Consider the following 27,452-nt stretch of genomic DNA (forward strand, 5'->3'; position numbering starts at 1 on the left):
TTTTTACTTTTAAGGTATGTAAGAATATGAGGTAAGAAGAATATAAGTACATACATAAAGTAATAGCAGAGGTTTAAAATTAAAATGCAAGAAGCCTGTGTTTTAGTGTGTTTGTGCTGAATAAATATTTTTACCCTATGCATCATATTTCGGATATACTTTAAAAGTGTTATTTTAGAGCCAGGTATGGGGTTGTATGCCTGTAGTTCCAGCTAATCTGGAGGCTAAAGTAGGAGGATTAGTTGAGGCCAGGAGTTTGAGGACAGCGTAGGCAACATAGCAAGAACTTTTCTCAGGAAAAAACAGCGTCCTTTTGTTTGTGATTAATTTTCCTTACTTAAATATGATTTTTTTTAAGATTTATGTTTTCATGGGCTAAATAGATTTCCCCTTTGCATTGTAATTATCATTACCTGGAAAATAAGATTACAAACAAGAAAAAATGTTTATTTTTTATGTTATTTACAAATTTACATTTATAATAAAGAATATTTTAATTCTAATCTTTCTTTTTTGTTTATTCAAACTTCTTATAAAATATATATGTAGAAAATTTTTAAATATTTTAAGTTAAATTATTACTGACAGTAAATATTGCTACCTACCATATCTGTACTATTCTTTTTTTTCTATGCCATATGAGCTACGCAAAAATTTAAAAATTGTATCATCTGGATATTTTGAGAGGCCAGACCAAATTACAAATCTAAAGTTTAGGTTAATTAATGGTAAAATGATGCTTGACTGAGACTTTTTTATATTCATCCTTTACAAAAATTAAAATGAAATTTGAAGACCAGTGAAAACAAAAATTATGACTTCTTCAGGTCGATTTTTATCATTTTTAATGAAAAATTTTGATGACAACCTCTAAGTATTTTGACATTTCACCTTTTTGATTGATATCATCACATAGAAAAATAAAAAGTGATAAATTCTAAGATGAAGGAAGCAATACTGTTTAAAAGATATTAAATATTAAGCTGGGGTGTAGCTCAGTGGTAGAGTACTTGCTTTGCAAGGCCCTGGGTTCAGTACTTAACACACAAAAAAACTAAGTTTTAGGGTTTAAAATTTTAAATACTTTTTCATTCATGATTTGGTTAAGTTTTTAAATCTCACTTCTTTTTTTCAGTCAGATTTAAGTAATTCATTGACTTTCAAAGCAATGTTGGTAAACATCATTTGAGGAAACACTGATTTGAGAGAGAAATATAAGTTTGTTAATTTACCCTGTGAATTCAGTTTTCCAACTGAATTACTGCTTAGTTGTGTATACTTAGTTTTTGATTTCTTTTCATTTCTAGACAATGCATTTTACCATATGTACTGTACAATCTACAAATGTTTTCTATTATAATAATTTTAGAATTGTTAATACAAATGTGCTGCGAATGCATGGACAGGTAAAGTGGCTAGAAAATTTTTAAAAAGCTTAAGTTAAATCATTACTGATATTAAGTTTTGCTACTTACCATAACATATGAACAGTACTTTGTCTACAAAAGAAAGTGTTTTTCTCCTCTGTCCAATAAATAAAATTTTCTAGAAAAAAGTTCTTTCTAAAGTGATTAATATTTAATTCCTCAAGTTATTGAGCCATAGGAAAAGACTTTCCAATTAATCAGCAAAGTGCACTTAAAATAGAATACACTATAGTGGAGAATAGCTAGCTGCTCATTGTACTTGGCGAAGTGCATGTGTGAAGCTTGCTGGCAGAGGGCTTAGGGTTTGTAATATCCCCAAGGTGATTAGGAGAGCCAGATGTATGCTAACAGTGTCATAGAACCTGAGAAACAGCTCTCAAATGCCAACAAAGCTGCATCTGAAATTTGCCAAGAGACCAGGTATTGTTGCTAGTAGATAAAATATGTTTCACAGCTTGACACCAATGTTTTATTAGTGGTACTTGAGGAAGCAACAATTTTTGTAACTAATGGAAAGTCAATTTCTTTTTTTTCTTCCTCCTGATTTGTATACATTAAAGTGACAGAGCTAAACTACAATTAATAGTAAATTCATTCTTTATCCTTTTATTTAAAACAATTAATATGATTTTTACATAGGGCAGTTATAATCACTGTACTAAAAGCTACTTCAAATGCATGAGTGTAATGTGTCTCTCTTCTTTCTTATTCCTGCTTATTCTGGATATTCTGCTTATTCTGGTTCTGTCCTATTAAGCTAATGATAAATTTTTCGTAATAAAGCAATACATGAAATTATTACATTTACCATCAGTTCTTATTTATAATGACTCTTGTAACTAGTATTCATAACTTGGTATTGAAGTTGAATGTGTTCACAGTACTGAGGAAAGCTATTAAAACTGACTTGTGGAAACTGCGTAATAATCACGTAACAATTTCTAGTTTTTGCCCCAAATTCACTGTTAGGCAAATGTGCTAGTGCAAGGTCCAACTCATTAGGATTCATTTCCCAGATTTCTAGAATTCATCATTAAAGAGTTGTTCAACTTTAATATTGTGTTTGCATGTCTTCTACTTATCACTGTAATTGGGCTCCAGTTAGAAAATAGCGTTGTTTCCTCTAGGTAGTCTAGTATTATTTAAGCACCTTAGGAAATAGATAACTATATCTTAGTCTACATTTTAGGTATATGGTCAAATTTTAAATTTTTATTCACTTAATTTGTTTCCATTTTTGTTCTGACATCATATCTGGAAATTTTATGTTGAGTAATATGTCTCACCATTGAAAAAATATTTGTTGTATGTAATTTTGTGAAACCCTAAGTTTTCTTTGGAAAGTCAAGAATGTCATGTGAAAATGGACAAATGGCATTGATCAAGACAAATTATTGTGGGTTTACTGTTGGAGAAGTGAAAGAAATAATGATTCAAATATTTATATAAAAGTCAAAGTAGTTTGGTGTTACTTTCAACCTGGAACTTTCCAAATAGCATGAAGATGGAGAATCTTTTACACATTTTTAATTAATTTTTAACTTCACATTTTCTCTCCAATAGGGTGTGGTCAGACCCACTGGAGGATATGCTGTAATGCTAAACTGGACGATGTCTTCCATATACGGACTTAAACCTGGAGAGGTAACCATGGTTTTAAGATTATACTACATAGGGGTTGGGGATTTAGCTCAGTGGCACTGTGCCTGCCTTGCAAGAGCAAGGTCCTGAGTTCGATCCCTGGTACCACCACCCCCCTCAAAAATAATTACACTGCATGAAGTTTTTCTGATTAACACATATATGCATTTTATTATCTTATTTTTTTAGGTGTGGTGGGCAGCTTCTGACTTAGGCTGGGTTGTTGGACATTCCTACATCTGCTATGGACCTCTCCTGCATGGGAACACTACAGTTTTATATGAAGTAAGAAAATAAAAATAATATCACATATAAGTAATACTTACTTTACTGAAAAGTTTTCAGAAGAACTCTAGAGTAGGAGCAGTAAAATTTTGATGGAGATAGGAGACAGTTTTATATCTTCTTTGAGTTAAAAGTAGATTTCATAGGAGAAAGAGAAATGTAGGAAATAAAAGCTATTTCAATTACATCGAAGAAAAAAGTCAATAAAAAAATAAATTCTGGACAGTGTACATTAATAGGTTTAATTTCTACCTCTTCTAGATTTCTAGAAAGGATCACCAAACTGATACTAATTTCAGAGGCACTGAAAAGAAAACAGTTATCATGAAACAAGCAACACTGACTCACATTTTTTGTATTTGTAGAGAATTAGTGGATTTCCAAACATATTTTGTCTTAACTATAGCTAAATATCTCCCAAGGCTTTTGATAAGAACTTTGCATATAAGGGAAAGAAGACTGTAGATTTCCTTAAAATATATTAATGTCACCCTGGAATAAAGTTTTTGAGTTTGTAATGGAAAATCCCCTTATATGTCTATCCTTTATCATTTTATCAATGCTTATATGAAGGCCTAGATGACATACTCATTTGATTTGTAGAAGATCAAAATCTTGGAGAGATAAGCAATGTGGTAGTTTGCTACATTATCATTCAGAATGATCCTGGACATTTTGAGCAAGACTAATAATAAATACAAAAATACAGAAATATTTATATTCAATATTTAAATTGAAACATAATTCAGAAATTAAATAGGAAAAATGTAGTTGCTGGTGGCTTATATCATTAAATCCATGGATATTATGACTGTCCATGTTTTAAACATATGCTGTTGGATTACTTTTAAAATACTCATCATATTCAGTGTTGTAACTACTTTTTCACAATTAAAAGTTTGTTTGATGTAATGGAGAAAGTTAAAAATTACCTAGCTAAAAAACATCTGAAAGAAGGGAGCCAGAATGAAAAGGAAATAACATACAAGAGATAATTGAATTGGGAGGGGTTACTCTAAAAACAATGTGCCCAATATGTGTATATTTTAAGTATCTTCTGCAATCTAAAGAACTGCTACATATAAAGTAAATATTTCTATACTGCAAAGTTATAGAGAGTTATAGTTAGGAATAATAGAAAAATTTAAATATTCATCACGGTAGCAGAATGGGCAGAAGTGGAACACTCCCCTTTTTTGGGGAGGGATCAAACTCAGAACCTCATGCTTGCCTTGCAGGCACTGTGCCACTGAGCTACCTCCCTGGCTCCAGAAGGCCCTCTTTCACAAAAATAATAATAAAAATATAATAATATAAAACAACATAAAATAATCTTAACATATCTATTCACTACTAAAGTCCTTGCAACAGAATTGATATTCTTGCTGAGGTAATTATTCCCCCTGAAGCAAACAAAATCTTAATACTATATGCTTATTTTGAACTGTGGCAGGTTTTTTTTTTTTTTTTGTATAATTGTGACAAAGCAGAATTCATTATTATAAGTGTTTGTAACTACTATGCTGACTGTGGAATTGAGATGTAATTTTTTGCTATTTACCATTGACTATTTATGTTTCCCAAGTTTATTTAAAATGTGATGCTAACACCATCAAGAGAGTTGGTTGTTTATATTGGCATGATGTGCTGAAGAACACTGCAGAGTTTCTATAAATATTTGTTGTGTGAATGAGTGAATAAAGTAAACTACATTTTAAACCTTTTCTGTACTCTACTTTCTTTCCTGCAACTTGTAAATGTCCTGGATTCTCTCTGACAGTAAAGCAAAGCCTTTTCAGACCTTTGAGCAATTCTAACTAGCCTGTCTGTATTTTCTTCCCCATTAAACTCCTTGCGAAGTGATTCTTCTTTATCATGAAACTTCATGTTCTTCCATTCACTATTTTTTTTCTTTTAAATTCTTTTATTTGTGCATTTTAGGTATACAATACGTTTTACATTTATCATTGGGTGTTTATACCTGTACATGGTGTATCTTAGTTCTTATTTTTTTCCCCATTACCTGTGCACCCATCACCCCCTCCACCCTTCCCTATTTACATAGATTTCATTTCCATTTTTTTTTTCCTTTTCTCATAAGTTTTCCTTTCCTTTCTTCCCTTTCCCCTTCCCCTCCCACCACCCCTACACCTTTGGTGTTTTTCTTATTTCAAAGTATCAATTATTAATTTTAATCATTTTAATTCTTACTTACACTTTCAGTTTCTCACACTGGAGAAACTATTCAGTATTGTCTTTTCCTATGCCAATATCTTCAAGAGTTTTACCTAACTTATCTTCCAGCAAGTTTAGTGTTTCTTTCTTAATATTTAGATCTTTAATCCACTTCAATCTTAGTTTAGTGCATGGTGATAGGTATGGGTCCAGTTTTAATCTTTGGCAGGTTGAAATCCAGTTTTTCTAACGCCATTTATTAAATAGGCTATCTTTCCTCCAATGAGGATGTTTGGCTCCTTTGTCAAAGATGAGGTGGCTGAGTATATCTGTAGTTGTTTCTGCATCTTCTAATCTATTCCACTGATACTCGGGTTTGTTTCTTTCCCAGTACCATGATGTTTTTATCACAGTAGCTTTGTAGTATAGTTTCAAGTTGGGGATTGTGATACCCACAGCCATGTCTCTGTTGCCTAGACTTATTCTTATTCTAGGTTTCTTCTGATGGATTCCAAATGAATTTTTGGATTTTTTTCTCTCCTTCTGTAAAGTATATTGTTGGAATTTCAGTCGCATTGCATTAAATCTATATCATAGTTTTGGAAGCATTCACTCTTCATCTTACTGTAGGCTGTTTTCTGTTCCCTTCACTTCAGAGTAGCTGCTATAGCCAAGGTCACCAGTTACTTCATAAAGTGGCAAATTCAAAGGGCCTTCTTCATTTAATTTTATTTTCCTTTTTAGTAGCATTCAGCTCTGCTGACTGTTCCCTTTAGGGAATTCTGTATTCTCTTTTAAGCTCTATTCGCCTTTGCTATTTTTCATGCAGTGCCTTTTCCTGATGTCACTTTCCCTCTGACCTTCCTTACATGGTTTTTACTATGCCTGAAGATGCTGCTTATCTTTTATCATCTCTTAAAAGTTTTTTTTCTGTCTTAGGCTGTGTTCAGTGACTTTTGCTATCTTTCTATTACACACTGAGCATGCATATCACTGAGCTGACCACACTATAATGAAATAACCTGTTTACATCTAGAAGAGGATAAGAACATGAAAAGCCTGTCTTCCAGCACAGTGCACTTCACATATTAAGCACTGAGTGAATGGTTGGAGAACTAAATTATACTCTCCTCTCCATCCTCTCCTCTATGGCAGGTGGATATCATTTTCCTCTCTTGATTTCACTTCCATTGCTCCGACACAATGGCATTTAATAGGGTCATTTTCTTAGACATCTTTTCTCATTCTTTTTTTTCTCTTAAAGTCTTTTATTGGTACATTTTAGGTATACAATACATTTACATTCATCATTGGGAACTTGTACCTTTACATGATGTATCTTGGTTCTTATTTTTTCCCCATTCCCCTGCTCTCCCTTCAACCCCTATTTACATCCCTCCCTATTTGCAGAGGGTTTGTTTCCATTTATTTCTTATATCACATTTTTCTTTTCCCTTCTTTCCTTTCCCCTACCTCTACCACTTCCTCTACCACTTTGGACCTCTCCCACTTCACATGATCAATTATTCACTTTAATTCTTATTTACATTTTATGTTTCTCATACCAGAGAAACTATTTTGTATTTACATATGCATGTCCTATTTATCTCACTTGATTGTATGTCCTCAATGTGCATCCATTTAGCTATAAATGTCTCTAATTTCTTATTCTTTATGGCTGAGTAGTACACCATTTTATAAAAAAACCCCACATCTTCTTTATCCAGTCTCCAGTTGATGGGCACTTGGGCTGTTTCCAAGCTTCAGCTATTACAAACTGTGCCACTATAAACATGGGTGCACATATATCACTGTGGTATGATTCTTTTAATTTTGGGGGGAAGATACCCAGCAGGGGAATAGCTGGGTCAAATGGAATCTCTAATCCTAGTTTTTTGAGGTATCTCCATACTGATTTCCACAGTGGTTGCACCAGTCTGCACTCCCACCAACAATGGAGAAGGGTTTGTTTCTCGCTACAACCCCGCCAACATTTGTTATTGGTTGATTTCATGATAGCAGCCATCTTTTCTGGGGTAAAATGGAATCACAGTGTTATTTTCTTCTGCATCTCTCGAATGACCAGTGATGTTGAACATTTTCTCATATGTTCATTTGTTGCTTTTCCTTCTTTGTCTGAGAAATGCCTGTTCATTTCAGATGCCCATTTTTGAATTGGGTCTTTAAATTTGGGGGGTCTGACTTTTTAAGTTCTTTATATATTCTAGATAGTAGATCTTTGTCTGAGGAACAGCTGGTAAAATTTTTTTCCCACCTTGTAGGTTGTCTTTTAGCTCTGTTGGTGGTTTCTCTTGCAGTGCAGAAGCTTTTTAATAAGATGAGATCCCAGTGGTTGATTCTTTGTGCTAGTTCCCATGCTACTGAGTTTTTGTTCATAAAGCCTTTTCCTATGCTGATGTCTTCAAGAGTTCTACCTAATTTATCTTCCAGCAAGTTTAGTGTTTCTGTTTTAATATTTAGATCTTTAATCCACTTCGATTTTAGTTTAGTGCATGGTGATAGATATGGGTCTAGTTTTAATCTTTGGCAGGTTGAAGTCCAGTTTTTCCACACTATTAAATAGGCTATCTTTCCTCCAACAAAGATTCTTGGCTCCTTTGTCAAAGATGAGGTGGCTGAGTGTGTCTGGAGTTGTTTCTGCATCTTCTAATCTATTATACTGAACCTCAGCTGCCAAGAATGGCTTTTTCTATTCTAGGTCTCCTCTGGTTCCAAGTGAATTTTTGGATTTTTTTCGTTAGTTCAGTGAAATATACTGTTGAGATTTCAATTGAAATTGCTTTAAATCTATATAGCAGTTTTTGAAGTATGGCCATTTTCACTATATTCATTCTTCCTACCTAGGAACAAGGGAAATCTTCCCATTTTCTTATATCCTCCTTGGTCTCCTTTTTCAGAATGCTGTAGTTTTCAATGTAGCTGTCTTTTGCTTCCTTTGTTAGATTGATTCCTAGATATTTCATTTTTTGGGGTGCTATTATGAAAGGAATTGTTTCTCTAATTTCTCTCTCAGTGAGTCTGTTATTTGTGTACAAGAAGGCTATTGATTTTTGAGTGCTGATCTTGTATCCAACTACTCTCCTGAATCTGTCAATTAAGTGTAGAAGTCTTTTGGGGGAGTTCTTTGGTCTTCTATGTAGAGTATCATATAGTCAGCAAATAAAGACAGTTTACCTTTTCCCTTTCCTATCTTTATTACTTTTATTCTTTCTCTTGTCTAATTACTGTGGCTAATGTTTTAAGAACTATATTGATCAGGAATGGTGATAGTGGTCATCCTTGTCTTGTTCCTGATTTTAGAGTGAAAGTTTTCAATTTTTGACCATTTAGTATGATGTTGGCTGTTGGTTCTTCATAGACAGCCTTAATCAGGTTGAGATAAAGACCTATTACAATTTTCTGTAGGGTTTTTATCATGAATGGGTGTTGGATTTTCTTGAATGCTTTTTCTGCATCTATGAGATGATCGTATGGTTTTTGTCCTTGACTCTGTTAACACAGTGCATCACATTTATTGTTTTACATATGTTGAACCATCATTGTTTCCCTGGGATAAATCCAACTTGGTCAGGGTGTATGATCTTCTTGATGATACTCTGTATTCTGTTTGTCAGTATCTTGTGGAGGATTTTTGCATTTATATTCATTAGGGAGATTGGCCTGTAGTTCTCTTTTTGGGTTCAGTCTTTCCCTGATTTTGGAATCAAAGTAACGCTTCCAGGAATGAATTTGGGAGTGTTGCTTCCCTTTCAATTTCATTGGAGAGTTTAAAGAGTAGTGGCAATACTTCTTCTTTAAATGTCTTCTAGAATTCAGCAGTGAAACCATCAGGACCTGGCCTTTTCTTTGTTGGTAAAATTTTAATTATGTTTTCAATTTCAGTGATTGTAATTGGGGTGTTTAGAAATTTTATATCTTCTTCATTCAACTTTGGTAATTCATATGTATCTAGAAATCTGTCCATTTCTTCTGTGTTTTCCACTTTATTAGAGTACAGGTTCTTGAAGTAGGTATTGATGATCCTCTGGATTTTTGCTGGATCTGTTGTGACTTCTCCTTTTTCATTCCTAATTGCCTGGATTTAAACCTTTTCTTTGCTTTTTTTTTTTTTTTTTTTTGGCTAAAGGTTTATTGATTTTATTCATTCTTTTGAAAAACCAACTCTTGGCTTCATTGATTTTTTTTTTTTTTTTTTTTTTTGTACCAGGGATCAAACTAGGGTTCTTGCCCTTGCAGGGCAGGGGACAGAACCGCTGAGCTAAATACCTGGCTCGGCTTCATTGATTTTTTTTTTTTTTATATCATTCTCTTAGTCTCCATTTCATTGATTTCTAGTCTGATCTTTATAATTTAATCCCTTGTACAAGCTTTGAGTTTGTCCTGCTCTTCTTTTTCTAGAATTTTTTTTTTTTTTTTTTTTTTTTTTTTTTTTGGTGCCGCAGATGGAGCTCAGGTCCTTGTGCTTGTGCTGCAGGCGGCGAAACCATAGAAATTTGAGGTTCAGCACCAGGTTGTTTATTTGAGTTCGCTCTATTTTCTTAGTGTGGGCATTCATTGCTATGAATTTCCCGTTTAGAATTGCTTACATTGTGTGCCATAGATTCCTGCATTTTTGTATTGGCATTATCATTTTATTAATGTCTTCTTTAATTTCCTCTGTGACCCATTGCTTGTTCAGGAGAGTTTTATTCAGTTTCCATGTGTTTGTGGGGTTCTTATGCTATTATTCTCCAATTTTATTGCACTATTGTCTGATAACATGCAGGGGATAACTTCAATTCTTTTACATTTATTTAAGCATCTCCTATGACCTAGTATGTGGTCTATTTTGGAGAATGACCTGTGTGCAGCTGAAAAGAATGTATATTCTGATTTTGTGGGGTGGAACACTCTGTAGACATCTATTAAGTCCATTTGTTCAAAAGTTTGGTTCAGTTCTATTATTTCGTTGTTAATTTTCTCTCTAGATGACCCGTCTATTTGTGACAGTGGGGTATTGAGGTCTCCCACTACAATTGTATTATTGTTTATTTGGTTTTTCATGTCCATTAATATCTGTTTTGTATAGTTGGGAGCACTAGTATTTGGTGAATATATATTTACAGTTGTCACCTCTTCTTCTTGGATTGTTCCCTTTTCAAGGATGTACTGACCTTCTTTGTCCCTCTTAATTAGTTTTGGTTTGAAATCTGCCTTGTCTGCAAATAAAATAGCTACCCCTGCTTTTTTCCAGTTCCTGTCTCATGGAGAGTTCTTTTCCATCCTTTTACTTTCAGTCTATGAATTTCTTTTTTAATTAAGTGTGTTTCTTATATATAGCAAATTGTTGGAATTTGCTTCTTAATCCATTCTGCCAGTCTATTTATTTTGATTGGTGAGTTGAGGCCATAAAATTTATAGTTATAATTGATACATATTGACTCATCCTTGTCATGATATTTTACTGTTGTTGGCTCTTTTATTTTTCTCCTTTCCCTGTAATTTCTTGCCTTGTCTGATGGTTTCACTCTGTTGATCCTTGTAGAGTTGTTACCCTCATTGTCTTTTTCTAGGATATTGTTTAAATTGTGTGGAGTTCTGGTTTGGTATTCATGAAGTTTCTGAGATGTTCTTTCTTGTGGAAGTATCTTATTTCCCCATCAATTTTGAAAGATAATTTTTCAGGAAACAACAGACTAGGTTGGAGGTTATTTTCTTTTAGGGCTTGAAACACTTCACTCCAGGCTCTCCTTGGTTTGACTGTTTGTGTTGAAAAGTCCGCTGTGATTCTGATGGGCTTTCCTTTGTATGTGATTAGTTTCTTTTCTCTAACTGCGTGTAGGATTTTGTTCTTCTGTTGGGCTTCTGTGATCTTGACTATTATATGTCTAGGTGTAGATTTTTTTTTTTGATCATGGCTATTTAGAGTTCTATATGCCTCACTTGTCTGTATGTGAAATTCTTCTGCTCTGTTTGGGAAGTTTTCTGTCATTAATTCTGTGAACAGATTTTTTGTCATTTGTACTTCCTCCTGATTTTTCATGGACTTCTATCAGTCTTATGTTATTCTTCTTTGCATCATCTAGCAGCTTCTGGATCAATTCCTCATGATCCCTTACTATTTTTTAAGAAATCTCTCTTTTTCATGGTCACTAACTGCAATCCTGTCTTTTATATCTGATATTCAATTTTCACATTTTCTCAGTCTGCTATGAATACTTTCAATGGAGTTTTTAATCTCTTGGATATCTGTTTAGATCTATTTCATGGATTCTGTTTCTTTCCTATGTTGGGTATTCATGGTTTCCATTTCTTTCCTATGCTGGGCATTCATGGGTTCCATTGTGGTTCTGAGCTCATCAATTTTTAAAAAATCTGTTTCTGTTCTAGAGTCTCTACTCATGTCTTTCATTATGCTCACCATCTCTGTAGCTATCAGGGAAATTATTTCTGTTTTGAATTTTTCTAGATACTTGTTCATCTGTCTTGTTACTTCCTGTGCTATCAGTTCAGGGTGTCCAAGTGGTTCATTATCAAAATTTTCCACCTTGTTTCTCCCAGAATTTGCCTTGGTGAGCTGGACGTCTGGGTTTGAGCCTTAAGTGTCTTCTCATTTCTAATTTTGTTGTTGGTGCTGTTTTTTTGGTTTAATTTCTGGGCTGAAACTTCAATGTTGCTTATTGTGGTTGTCTTTATTACTTGTGTTTAGATTCCTTATAGAGAGATTGCTTCTCAGAGATATCTTCCAGCTATAGCTGGCCTTTTTAGGCTTTGAGTCTCTAATGACTCTTAGGCAATCTTGTTTTCAGTATGCCAGAGAGGACAACTGATTAGATTTATCTAGACACCTTAGCCCAATTGCTACAATCAGCAACAACAATAGCATCAAACCCAGCTTAGAAAATGACAATTTGTGGTAGCAATTAATTTGTCACCTTTAACGTGTGAGCTAGATCAAAGTCGAGGACCAGCCCAAAATATGTTTGTAGTAAATAAATCCCTCAATATAGCCAATTTACACTTCAGGATAAAGATTTAGAAGAGGTTGGGAGGGAGGGATAGAGAGATACAAGGAGAGGAAAAGGTTAGAAGTGAAGCTAGAGGACACAGGAAGATCATGCAAATTTGGGAAGATTGTTGAAGACTAGAGGAAGAGGCAGAGTGAAGGAACACTGACAAGAACAGAGCAAGCTAACAGCCATAGGGAAGCTAAAAACTGTATTCACCTTCCTATAAGAATAGTGACAGTCAAGAGAAGGTAAGAGAGAGAAAAACAATCTGAAATAGGACAGGAACAGGAACAAAGAGGGACAGAAATGCAGAACAAGAAGGGAGAGAGAGAGAAAAAAAGAAAAGAAAAAGAGAAAAATATATATACATAAATTTTAAATAAAGGCCTCCCTCAGGGCATGTGTCTGTTGTCCTGGTAGACAATGTGGACAGCAGTGGGCAGATCTAAGTCTATTAGCCTTAGCAAATCACCTGTAGTTCATTTAGATTCAGGCTGATTTCTGGCTGCAAGGCCCAAGTTTAAGTCCCTGACCACTTGCAGAATTGAATTCTGCAATCTTCTACTGCAGGATCCAGCAGTTCTTTCCCTGAAGTGAGCCTGGGTTTCTATGGGAGTTGCTGATCCCCTCAGTTTACCATCCACAGTGGTCCAGTGTGCCTTTATTGCAGAGATTTTCTTCACTTTCCCTGTAGGCTTCAATTTTCATTGAGGAGCCTTAGAGAGGCCCTCTCTCTTTTGTTCACTTCTGTTCTATCTTATGGAGGTCATAACCAGGGCCTTTATGGCCCCTTGGTGCCTCTGCAGTGTGGATTCAGATACTGCATGGCCCAAGCAGCGAGCACCAGGGCCTTGGCACTGGCATTGGCTAGACGGAGGATGTTCTGGGGGCATGGCACTGGTGGTGGTGGGAGGAGGAGGTTCACCTCTTTTCTCATTCTATTTGTATTTTCTGGGTACTTTCTTTTCAGGTAGAGTTCAGTTTTATTAATTCAACCAAGGTCTCCAATCTTTTTTCTGTATCAGACCTTTGGGATGTTATCCTATTGTTAGATATGTCTGGATGGTCCATACATGTGTATACTTAAGATGACATGGATTGAACTGTTTCTGGTCCATTCTTTGTGGCAAAATGTGCTTCCTTTCACATGGTCAGTAGTTCTGTTAATGTTACTTCCGTCCACAAGGTCATCCAAATTAAGAATCTGAAAGTGATTCTAACTTCATTGCCCTTACATCTCACACTCTACTTTATCTTTGCATCCCTTTGCATTCATTATTTTAGTACCTAGCACAAGTGTTTGCTCTTTTTTATGTCCCCCTGTTATATATTCAAGGATGATAGTCAGCTGGTAAGTCATCTTCATGGAATCCCATTCTGTGCTTGGGTTTCTAATCTGATTTTTGCCTGTGGAGTACAGTTGCATATTTCAGATTATCATTAGATAGTCTACCAGTCTTTAGGACAGATATTTCTGTCTTAAATGTCACTCTCTTCTAGGCTATCACTACCATTCTGATTTCTGGGTTCTCTTCAATTCAATATCCTTTTCAATAACTGTTAGAACAGTGGAAATAAAGCCAACAAATACACAAAAAAATTATCAACCAAAACATTTAGTAGATGTTTATAGAAGATTTCCCTTTCCAGCAACAGAAAAATACATTTTAATTGCCTGTAGAACATACAACAAGATAGATAAAATACTGAGCCACAAAAAGCAAAACAACAACTGGAGAAAACTGGATTTAGGATGCATGCTGTATTTCTATATTATTTCTTACAACTGTACGTGAAACTACAATTACATAAAGCTTTAATTAAAAATAAAAATTCAAAGCCTTCAAAGAACTTCTGTCTCTTAAAGGGCATTATTCAAATTTATTTGCATGCCACAAAGGATCCAAAGTCAACTGTACCTACTGAATGTGTAACCACCTGCCTGGTTGCTGGCCTCCACCTTTCCTCACCCAGCATTCCTATCATATTGGCACTTCCATGAACATGATTCTGCCAGTGATTCACTGATTTGGTTAAAATTCCACCAGTATTCTGATCATATGGCATGGTGATCCTCTTCTTAAGGAATTAAATCTTAAATATTATATATTACATATTAAAGCTAACCCATCACCTCCTTTCTGATATTTTTATCTTTGCTCTCCTCAGGCTAATTGAAGTATGCTTTATAATTCCTTTAGACATCCAAATTTCTCCAGTTTTACAAATATAGTACTGTCCTTTTGTACTCTTTATGGTCAAGGAATGTTTGTCATTTCTGCCTGGCCTAATGCCTTCCAGGAGGTAGGTAATATTTGTTGAGTGAATGAACCATTTTCAGAAGATTAGTTGACAGTATGAACAGGCAAACAACAGGGAAACAAATTGTCTGATGGATTAATTAAAACGAAGGTAAATGAAACTAAAAATAAGCCCTGACTTATCACTAGGCCAGCAAATGAAAAAAAAAATAGCCCTTACAAAATAAATTTCCTTCTTATAGCTCTATTTTAAACTAATTTACCAATTAATTTAGTCACCCTTTGATATCCTCGGGGGATTTGCTCCAGGCTCCCTTGCTCATATTAAAATCGATAGTACTCTGGTCCCTTCATACACAGTGGCATAGTATTTGCATATCACATACATGTATCTTCCCATATACTTTATAGTTATTTTTAATATCTTAAAATAACTTATTACTTAATATAACTAATAAAATGTAAATGCTATGTTACTAGTTCTTACTCTGTATTGTTTAGGGAATAATGACAAGAAAGTAATTTTGGGAATAATGACAAGAAAAAAAGTCTGTATATACTCAGTAAAATTTTTTTCAATATTTTTGATCTACAAATGAATCAATGGTGGAACCCAAGGATGGAAGCAAAAAGCCAAATGTAGTTAGTGTTATTTTAGTTTAATGTTATTATTAATTTATTACTATTTTACTTAGGAACTGAAACTCTTATGTTAAAGTAATAAAAATCCATTCATTTACTAGTAAACAACATATTTTAATAGATCATTCATAGTGTTACCTTTTGTAAAGAAAAATGTATGTACAGATCAGAGTAATCAGAATTTTATGTTCAGGCTTAATGAATTACAGAATTTCAAAGCTGTAATATAAATTAGATAATGAATTGGTGTCTGGGACAATCTTTTTCCTTAATGATGAAACCTGACTTAACAACAGTTGATGTTCTGAAGTATTATGAGATTTACCGTTCATTATGAGCCCAATCATATAGAGTACAATAACCAGTTCATTAAAAATATTTTTCATTGAGTACAAACAGCTCATCTTATTTTATGAATGCATGATGAATCCTTTTTCTTCAACAAAGATAATTTTTTACATTCTGGAATTTAATAGAAAGCTATAGTTATATCAGCAGAAAAATACTCAAAATGTATTAAAGCTAGGTTGGATATTTATTTAACTTTTAGATGCTAGCTGCTTGAAATAAGCTGCATTTCAACATGAAAGAATAGAGTGGATAGTTAAATAAGATATTTTTTTGGTATAGAAAATGTGTAGCTCTGTATCAGTAGAGTGAAAACATGTTAGAAATCCTAGGTTTCTGCTTTGCTTTATTATCCATGTTCTTAGGCACAGCCATATTTAGCTCATTAAAACAAACAAGAATCCTTGATGCCCTTATCCCTTTGCAGCAACAGTGTTCTTTGTTCATCTTTGTGGGTTTGTCTGGGCTCAACAGTTATTTTCTGAACTGGAATTTACAATCATTTCCATTTAACATTTATGGGATAATTTTTTAATAACAATGCCTTCTAATATCTCCATTAATCTGCTGTTTTCCAAATCCAATGGGCATTTTTAGTCCTCATCCTAATCAAGGTCTCTTCAACATTTGAGAGTGTTGACATTCTGCCCCTCTTAATCATTTTGTTCCTTTCCAAGGCATAACATATTCTTCTGCTCATTTCTGCCAGAGATTTTGTTTATTTCTTCTCTTTCCCAGAAATATATGCCTCTTTTTCTTTAGATCTTAGCTCACGTGTCATTTCCACAGGGAAGCCCTCCTTGAACTTCTCTGATTAGGTCAAATCTTTTTTCATAGTCTCTTAGCACCTTGCATTTTGGTGGCTGTATTGCAGTTGCATATTTTTTATTATTCACATTTTTTATTATTGCATGTTTGCTGCACATAATGATTACACACATAGTGGGGAGTTGGTACATGGACATAACACATCTTAATTATTCTCATCCCTTCCATTATTTTTTTCCCTTTTTTTTTTTTTTTACAAAAGATAACTCCTTTGATGTCTTTGCTTGCTTTTATGTGCTCTAAATTCTACTAGAGAAGGAATCACATTCCATTCCCAATAATATTTGTTAAATAAATGCCTGAAATAACACAGCAGCAAAAAGAATTTGATTTGTATGTGAACATTTTACCCACCCCGGAGGAAAAAGTATAATTTTAATTTTCTTTATTATCAGAGGACTTCATCAACCACTTAAATAGGACAGGCTCTATTTTTTACAAAGATTTACTTTTATTAATTGATCTGGGCATACTTAAAATACTTACTTGTGGTAGCCAAGCTTAACTATTTAAAATTTGAAAACAAATTCTGAATAACTCACCATTATTTTTAGGAGGAAGAAAACCACATATCTTTATATATTTACTTCATTAAAGGAGCAGTGATTCAAACAGACCTAACTCCAATATCATATGGACAAGAAGAGAAGTTTGGTACCATTTTGCCAAAGGGGAGGGAAGAAACACAAGCAATTTGGATCTGTCAGCTTTCTGTTACAGTGACAAAATTCCTGAGATGAATTCCTGAGATGAGGAAATGTTTCACAGTTTCAGAATTTTCCAGCTATAGTTGGTTGGCCCTGATGCTTTGGGCCTGGGACAAGGCTGTGTGTGATAGTGGGAGGGTATAGCTGAGGAGGTGGCTGGAAGCAAAGAGACCTAGGGATCAGGTCCCTGATAACCCCTTCAAGGGCATCTCAATGACCTAACTTCTTCCCCTGGTCTCACCTTATAAATGTTCTTCCAGCTCCCAGTAGTGCCATCAACTAGCAACAAAGTCTTTAAAACAGGAGCCTTTTAACATCGGACTTTTAATGTGTAAACAAATGTAGTAACCTTGTATGGTAAGCGTGAGTATGGATCTGGCAAATGGTGATGAAACACAGACTTCCTTCCTGGCCTCTGTCTTCTATTTAGTATTTACCTTCCTTTCCAGCCTGTTCTCTGCAGAAATCAAACCTGAAATTACTTCTCACGGGGAAGCAGATCCTCTGGACCCTGCCTTTCTCTTTCTCTTTGTTGTGTACCAGCGTGTAAATGTGTCTTGTACATACATTTCAATTTCATAATACATTGCAACTCAGACTTCTGCAATAACAGTGGTGTGGTTAAGTAAGAAATCAGATTACTTATCATTGGGGAAGTTATTACCTAAATTCAGAAGGAAATACTCACAGTTACTATTTCCTCTAAATCTAACTTAGAATTAAGCCATAAACTAGTTAGTATACTTGGTATTGCTATAGTAATTGTCATTGTTATGTAATAAGTCTTATTCAGAGTTCTCAAAAAATACAAGCATGCTCATATTTTACACTTCTTTGCATTTCCAAACTATATGTTTGATAGCAATAAGCCATTTCAATAAATTCTTTGATATTCTCACTGGATTAACCAGGGAAGGCCAGTTGTTAATAATTCAACAATTAACTTTGAAAGTATATACTGTATTTTGTCTTCTTGACAACAATTTGGTTAGAGAAAAAAAGAGGATTTAAGATTCCAAATTGTGGTATATGAACATGGCCACTGAACTTGAAATATTAATATTTGAATTATTTATCTTGCTCTACCTTTTCCTACCTAATATGATCATTGGCAAATAACTTCAAATTCTTTAGGAATCCTATCATGAGAATGGTGACACATGCTCTTTATACTTTCAGTTCTGTGACTCTCGTTAGTAGTTTTTTTCCCCCTCAGAATAAATATATTATTTAGTAACTTGTTCTAATTTTTACCTCTGAAGAGAATTCTAGTTTGTTTCTTTTCATAGTCAATGTTGCTGATCCCTCGAATTTTCTGCTGAGAAAAAATTTCATAGTAGTTAAGACTGCCATGGTGAGATTTCTGATACATTTACATATAAATTATTTGGCTGGAGACAAGCTACTTAGCTGCTTTGCCTCCATTTTCTCACTTAGGAGAATTAGTAATAATACTTTTTAATGGTATTCAATTATGAAAAGCCCTTACAATAGTTTCCATGATTTAATAATATAGTCAATTCTTGATAGTATAAGGTACTGTCATTATTTAAAAATATAAGCTTATTTTTTTCTCAGAATAATAGAATTCTAAAATTTAAAAATCAACATTCATTCTATATTCCAGCCACTAAAATACTTTGGTTTTTAGATACTCCACATTTCTTCTTTCAGAGTTGATTTGTCCTCACAACTCTGCATGAGAGCACTGGAAGCTGCTCCCTCTGGAATCTATTAATTGTCTTCCAAGTACAGACAAAGGAATCAGCACACAGGGATACATTGGGGCTACTGGTACAGTCTTTAAGAATAAAGAGCAGATGTGGAAAATACCCCAGTCACATCTCCCCTCAAGGATCTGTCCTTTTAGAGTATAGTTGTGAGTGAAATAAGTATGGCCTTGAAGCTTTTCATCTGTGAATAATACAGTACATTTCATAGTTCACCATTATCCAAACATTTATAATCTTTCACTTCTGTTTTTGATGGGTAGTATTATTAATTTTAACCTGCATGTGTATCTTGGAATACTAAAGAATACTCAGCTTTGTCATTTTTATTGAGTGCTCCTTTCCTGAAATCATAGAAGGAATGGAGAATATAGATAAAACCATCTTTTCTTTCTTTAAGGAATGATCAGCATGATAAAGAGCTCTGTACTCTCCTATAATTATATAGAAACCAAATGGAATAATGCAGGTGACATGAGTTATAAACTTCAAAGAAATATTTTTTATCTATTCCTCTAATAGTATATGCTATTATTTTATTGAAGTCTAAGATATGAGGAATTGTTACTTCCTATACATGCTGAGTTCATAGGCATTATATATGTATTTAATGTACATATTATATATAAAGCTTAATATATGTTATATATAAAATATATGTTATGTATAAAATTTAAGCCATTTCCAAGTTTGACTGTCTCATGTTTGAAAATATTGAAGATGATAACTGCATCCAAATTATTGTTGCATTTGATACTCTTGTCAAATAATTATTAAAGTACCCTTAATTCACATGTTCTATATGTATTGCTGTACTAGTTCTTTTAACCTTCAAAAAGTTATCTTGTGCTTGTATTTTCTACTAGTGGACCTTTTGAATTCTTAACCCCTCCACTCAGGTCTTTATTTCAACAATGCAATTGGTTCTTGCACGTATGTAGTTATCTTCTGTTTGTAAGAATTTTGGATTTTCACCTATGTTAATTTTCCCCAGTTTGTTAGTTTTACTTCCTTTTCAAGGACAGGATATGTTGCTTTCTTTTAAGCCTAGTAGCTATGACATTGCTAACTATGACAATCAATAGGTAACATCATAGACCTTTTCCCCTCATGCAATGGAAATTACTTTTTTTCCCTTTTCATTTAAAAATCTCATATAACAGCAATCTACACTGCTACATGTGTGGAATGAGAAAATGGTGACTCAGTTATTACTGTGATGAAGGCTAAATAATTAGATCTTTTCAAATGGAGAAGATTATGAAGCTCATACCAGCATCCTTTAGATTTCTCACTTGGCTAGTGGTTCAAAAATATCTATTTTTGAGTTTATTTTTCCTGTGGTCCTGTGTTTTATGTTGGAGCAAGCAAGTGTGGCTGTTGTCATATCTCCATCAACAGTATTTATTGGAGCTTATTGTGAGCTCAACGTTATTCTAGAGGCAGAGAGGAATGATAATAAGTATCAAAAGTGAGCCTTGCGCTGAAGGAGCTGTCCTAAAACATAGTCAAGGAATTAAAATTCCTCTGAAGAACGGAAAATGAACAAAGTAAACCCTACTTACCTTAGAAATTTCTTAAGATGTCCAGAAAGTGTAAAATAGTCCTTGTAAACTTCAGTGGGCCATTGCCTATAAAAAACACTTTACATTTAATTCTTGTACTCTGGCTCAAAATCTGTCCACTAACTTTTAGGGAAGTGTAGTAGACAGGGAAAAAATTATGGATGAGCAAGTAAAGTAAAACTATAGTAAGAGCTATTATTCATTGAGTTTTGAGTAATCAGGACTCTTTTAAGCATTTTATTTACATGCTTTTAATGCTAATTACAAACCTCTATGTTAGATATTTTGAATTCCCTATTTATAGCTCTAGAAAGTAAAGACCAAGGAGATGTTAAATAACTATCAATTGCAAGAGGCTGATGAAGTTGGGATTTGAAAGGAGGTTCTTTGGCTTCAAAGGCAGAGCTCCCCTGACATAACCTGGAGAAGAACAATTAGGAAGCTGTTGTGCAGTGTAGCATGGATGTCAGTGTTCTGAACATTTGAGAGATTCAAGGTTGTCAGGTGGGTATTGTAAAAGAGGTGACAAGAGATTTGAAAGTAGCTCTGATGTCTTCAGGTAGGACAACCAGTATAATGGCAGTGATCAACTGCAGACATGCAGTACGAGGGACAAAGTAGAGAAGGACTCAGGGGTTTTGGTTTTGGTAATGCTGAGTCTCAAGGTGCTGCCAGAACATATGTATGATATTGGAAAGTTGGGTTTAAATCTGAGAAAAGCTTTCAGAATTAGACAATTTAATAATTTAAATCCCTAAGGTGATCAAGATTCTCAAATAATTGAAAATTAAAAGCATTAACACGGGGAGCTTTGAGAGAGAGAAATTATGAAAATTGAGGATGAGAAATTGGGGAGACAATAAGGAATCAGAAAAGCAAAGCATATTGAATAACCATAGAGAGGAGCTTTTTTAGAAGATGCAAGATCAATAGTGACAAGCACTAGAGAGCAATCTAACAGCAACTGAAGAGGCCTTTGGTGAATAGGGTGCCATCAGTCACTTGTATGTAAGAAATTTCATAGGAGGTTTTTTTTTACATGAGGAAATGTGACCATATTTGAAGGTTGTCTTGAGCAAAGTGTTGATAGCATAGAGGAATCAGTCTTTGTATAAACTCAACTATGGAATAGCCACTCTCTTTTTCCTGAGCAGAAGTCAGTTAATATGATTAAGTAAGAAGTCATTTAATTTCTTCTCTTAAAGACTTGCTATATATCACTATAAATAAGGACAAATCTCAAGTTTCTCTTCCTTGAGCTCAGGACAGCAGAATGATTGTGCATCAGCATGAAATAATTCAGAGGTGAAAACAGTTCTTTTAGAAGCTATGAGCTACCAGCTATAGCAGAGACAAATACTCTCTATGTCTTCTGAGAATGTTACATATGTCAGAGTCCTTAATTAGCTCAGCACTGGGGCTGCAGAATTACCAGTTGCAGTGCTCTGCTTCGTTTACTTGATACTAACACTTCCAGAGGTAACCTGCTTTTTTCATGGGGCAGACAGTCCTATCACTAGAGAGAAGCGATGGCTTATTCACTGTGAGGTGGAGTAGTCTAACCACAAGGCCCAGTATAGTAAACTCTTAGACCTTGGAAAAGATAGAGGACCAAATCAAAAGAGATTGATCTAGGTAAGGACATGAATACATACCATCTTAGTCCTTTTTGTGCTGCTGCAAGAGAATATCACAGACTGGGTAATTTAGTAAAAACAGAAGTTTATTTCTCACAGTTCTGAAGTCTAATGTATAAGGTCAAGAACCTGGTGAGTTTGTTCTCTGGTTCCAAATGGTATCTTTTTTCTGTATCCTCCAAGAAGGTGCAAAATTGTCTCCCTACAGTTAAGGAGCAGAAGGGAAAGAGACTAAATCCATCCCCACAAGCCTTCTTCTTTTTTGGTGGCCATGGTCTTGGGGACTGCATTGTACCCAGGACTGTCACAATGAGCTACATCCCCATCTCTTTATTATTTACTATATTTTTGAGACTGTGTCTGTCTAATTTGCTAAGTTTCTCAAGAGGGGCTTGAACTCTTGTTCCTCCTGCCTCATCTTCCCAGAAAGCTGACATTACAGGTATGCACCACTATCTCCGGTTCTGCAAGATCTTTTCATAGAAGCATTAATCTATTCACTTGTGCATTAGAAATTAAATTTCCAATAGTTGAATTTTGAGGAACACGTTCAGATTACAGCATTCACATATCTTCAAACATACTATGGTTTCTCCTATATGTACAAAACTATGATAAATTTTAATTTATAACTTAAATACAGTAAGAACTTATAAGTGCCCCAAATCAGAAAAAACAATGCTAACAGCATACTGTAATCAATGTTACATGAATGTAGTCTTTCTCAAAATAACTTACTGTACTTCTCATCTTTATTCTTGTGAGGATGTGGGATGATACAGTGCCCATGTGATGACATGAGCTGAGGTGATAAATGCAGGCATTGTGGCATCACATTAGGCTATTGTTGACCTTACTTTACTTGAAGATGAACTGTGATACTGAACCTTAAATCTATGATAACAGATGGCTTCTAAGTGACTGACAAATGGGTAGTGTATACACTAGGAATAGACTGGATAAAGGAATGGTTTATGTACCAGGTATGCACAGCAGAATCGCATGAGATTTCATCATTCTATTCAACTTAAAACTTTGAATTGTTTATTTCTAAAAATTTCTATTTAATATTTATTTTATATGTTTGACCATGGTTAACTGAATTCACAGAACAGTAAAACTGAATAAGATGAGACTGATCTATGTATCTATGTATCTAAGTATCTATCTATCTATCTTGGGTTTTTGGCCATTGAGAAATCATACCTTGTCAGGCCAGGAAGCCAGAGTATGTCCTTAACTAAAGGAAGGAAAGGAGCAAAACCTGAGGAGTTATAGCTCTGTGGGATCTACTATAAGGGATGAGAGTGAAGAATAATTATTGTAAGAGGAGAGAAATTATTTATTTGAGCAATGTGAAACTGCTATGTTCGTCCAATTTTGACTTAAAATGTTAGGAATTTCATATGATTAAAAAAAATAGGGGAGGGAAGAAAGCAAGTTGCTTAGGGACCTGAGATTAGTTACTAATTTTTGGAGAATTTTTGTGGTCTTTTGATAAAACTGGTTTAAAGTATGGTCCTAAGGAGACTTCTCCCTCCTGCAGGGAATAAAATGAACAGACCTTACCGTCTCCATATTGCCGTGTACATTCTCACTTCACAAGTTGTTTTTCAGAGCTAAATAGAAAAATCTCTGCTTTGAGAGACTTTCATATGCCATGAAACTGTTTTGTAGTGTTTTTTTCAGAATCTGATAAAAGCTATTGATTCTTTTCCCCAGATAAATGAAACTATGTATTTAAAAATATTCATGAACATCCCAGAAATACAAGTTAAGACTCCTTATCTGAGATTAAGATAAACCATAGGCCTTTAAAGGTCTCTGTCAACACCTAAAGAACTGCTACAACAGGCTAACCCTTCTATCCATAGAGAAAGAGCAGTTGTACTATGGCCTACAAAGGTCTATCTGTCCTATCTATCTGTCTTATCTATCTATCCATCTATCTGTTCGGAGTCTAGTTTTCAGAATGAGACATAATGAGTTTGAGACAGTGAGGAACTTCTCCCCAGTTATTTCCTTTGAATATGATGTGGTATAATCAGATGTTAATTATCTGCATTTTTTTGTTAGTACATATTTGTTTGTCATTTATTTATGACAGAGAAAATCAATAATGCCTAGTACAAAATTCTATACTCATCCACTACAGGTAGCCGGCTGAGTACTGAAAAATATCTTTGCCTCAAGTAGTGCCTGTCCAGCAGAGTAGAATCTCTGAGGGAATGTCAATACCCAGGCCCAACTTGAGGCCAATTGAATCAGACAGAATCTTTGGGAAGGGCACTAGTCATTAATATTTTTCCAAACCATCCTGAAAGCATCATTATACTGTGCGTGTCGGGTTGACAATCACTGAGTTAGAGTAATACTAGATGGAGGTATAAATGACATGAAAGAGACAAGACTGCTGCATGTTGTCCTTACAGGTAAGAGCACTGGAATGATGGGAAATCTCCAGCAAGTAATCAAGGAAGCCAGTCTCAGAGCAATCATGTTGTATTAATAAGTAAGTTTTGGATTCTTAAGAGGCAATGACACATGGTTTCTGGATCTTAAGGCATACAGCAACTAACTGTGTGTCTTTATAGCAGCAGCAATGTTTTAAAAGTCAGTGCAAAAGGATATGAATTATAGAGATAGAGGTTCTGAGGGAAATGCCCATTTTTAGAGTTCATGCACTCATTTGGCTCATATTTCAAAACTTGCTTAAAGATAAACAGTGACAATCTCACCATCCTGTGTTTTCAGCTTTCAAGTTTCTCTGCCTTGAAGATGATCAAATTCTTATGTTCAATAGTTATTTCATGTTTTTCACCTCTGTTTTATACAAATTACATTGCACAAATAGTATACATGCTACTCTGCATTTTGATTTTTTTTAACTACATAGTATGCCTTAGGGAGTTGTTAATATTTTAGTAAGTCTTCAGTTTAAATATTACAGGCCCAAACACCCATGCCTTGATAAAAACACACAACACCTAGGAGGAACCCAGAAAATGCTTTTTCCAGTGTCATCACTATTCTGAAATAAACAAGCCAATGCTCTGCAGCACCTGCCTGGTGAAATGAAATTCAGTACTACTTGATAGGGGGATGCTATTGTCTTCTCCTCAGAACTGTGGGAGAAACGTGGCTTGGATGACATTCACAAAAATAGTGTTCGGAAAGAGACCAGATGTATTTCTAATTCTGACATGTGTGCACACAAAGACAAAAATTGTGCTTGATGCCAAAATATTTTACATCAGAGTCTCAAGGACTGCAAATAGCATTGACCTCCAGCTTGTGTAAGCTAAATTATAGGATTAATAATAAAGCAATTAATTTTTGTGCAAATATTTAAATTGAATGTTTAACTATTCATTTCTTTTGCTAAGGGATTATATTTCACCACTTTCATATGTTGAAAACCTAACATCAGTATGAAATATGTGAGAAATTGAGACATTACCTGGTTTTCTAACCAAGGACTTGTGTCATCCATTAATGTTTACACGTTCTGTCTTAAGTAGTAGAAAATTATACATGGAAGTTAATTTTCAAGTATTTTATAACTGTCTTGGTTCCTGTGCTTTGTACCATCACTAGCCACATTAAAAATCCAGCTGATATTAGCAGTTGATATATTTTTTAAACTCTGATTTTAAAAATTTCATGACTTGTAACAGCTGAAGGCTTAGAATCTTTGCTTCATCATTGTAAATATCACGTTTGGCCTATATTATTTACATAGCAACCAGTAAAATAGACTTTGAATTCAAAAAGCAAATAATGACAGTTTCACCTCAAATGGCACTGATTTGAATTTAAAGAGATTTTACTTTGGTACTGTTTTCTGCATTACTGCTCTTGGTGTGCTTTTTGTGTAAAATCCCCACAATCTTAAAATTGTTCGGACTAGTGCTCCTTATTAAAAATGCAAGTTTTTTCAGGTAGATACAGATGATTAGTGTGTTATTAGTTCTTCTCAAAGGCATTGTAAAGTGATTATATTGCTAATTGTGCATGCATGCCTGCAAAGGGGATTAGAAAAGTCCTCAATAATGTCAATAAACTATTGAGCCACTTTTATTTAGTGTCCATAATGAAAGATGCCAATAGGTTTCGTTTACATTTTCTGAAACTACAAGTGCTGATAGGTATTGAGAACATACCAGTCCAGTGTTTATTACTGTGCTCTGTCCCTTCACTAGTTACAAATAGCTTGTGGCATCTGCTATGTAAGTTTTCATAATACACACACACATACACACACACACACACACACACAAACACACACACACACACACCCTTAGTTACCAAAAAGTAAGTTCTGCTGGAGCAGGAATTGAGCTTGTTTATTCACAAAATTATTTCAAGAATTTAAAATAGTATCTAGCACATAGTACATAGGTAATCAATATTTGCTAAATGAATGAATATACTAGCACTACCTACTTTATTATAACTTTTTGTATGTAAACAACGGTTTCTGATGAAAGATACTGTCCTAGTTTGCCTTATGTTACCTGAAGTGTTTACATCATTCAAGACTTAATACTTACGTTAATCAACAGGCAGTCTTTTGGAAAAAGTCATTTCTTTTTTTTTTGTATTAAATTCTTTTATTGGTACATTGTAGGCATACAACACAATTACATTTCTCATTGGGAATTGTACCTTTACATAATGCATCTTGGTTCTTATCTTTTCCCCATTCCTAGCTCTCCCTTCACACCCTCCACCCTTCCCTAATTACAAAGACTTTATTCCCATTTTTCCCATTTCTCATCATTTTTCCCTTCTCTTCTTTCCTTTCCCCTGCCCCTCCCACTACCCCTACCCCTTTGGGCCTTTTCTTCCTATTTTGCATTATCGATTATTCATTCTAATCATTGGTACATTTTAGGTATACAATATAATGACATTCATCATTGGAAATTTGCACCTTTCCATAGTCTCTCTTGGTTCTTATTTTGCACCCTTGCCCAGCCCTCCCTTCAAACCCTCCATTCCTCCCTATTTACAAAGATTTTGTTCCTATTTTTCCATTTTCTCATATTAATCCCATTCTCTTCTATCCTTTCCCCTAGCCCTCCCACTTCCTTCCCCTTTGCCCCTTTTCTTCCTATTTCACATTACCTATTATACATTTAGTCCTTATTTATACTTTCAGTTTCTCACACCAGAGAAACTATTCGGTATTTA

General features: G+C 34.5%; 1 protein-coding gene across 3 annotated transcripts in view; it reads left to right on the forward strand.

Annotated features, from left to right (window-relative positions):
- Positions 1–27,452, forward strand: part of Acss3 (acyl-CoA synthetase short chain family member 3) — a 197,894-nt gene that overhangs the window by 74,214 nt on the left and 96,228 nt on the right. For all 3 annotated transcript variants that reach the window (XM_087192557.1, XM_004867522.4, XM_087192556.1), the window contains exons 6-7: positions 2,991–3,071; positions 3,258–3,353. In XM_087192557.1, the coding sequence (XP_087048683.1) occupies positions 2,991–3,071; positions 3,258–3,353 (177 nt within the window). The remainder of the gene's footprint in view (positions 1–2,990; positions 3,072–3,257; positions 3,354–27,452) is intronic.

Source organism: Heterocephalus glaber, unplaced genomic scaffold, assembly GCF_053883595.1.
Source record: "Heterocephalus glaber isolate CG9 unplaced genomic scaffold, H.glaber_assembly_v1.0 deba00001572, whole genome shotgun sequence".
Classification (NCBI taxonomy): Eukaryota; Metazoa; Chordata; class Mammalia; order Rodentia; family Bathyergidae; genus Heterocephalus; species Heterocephalus glaber.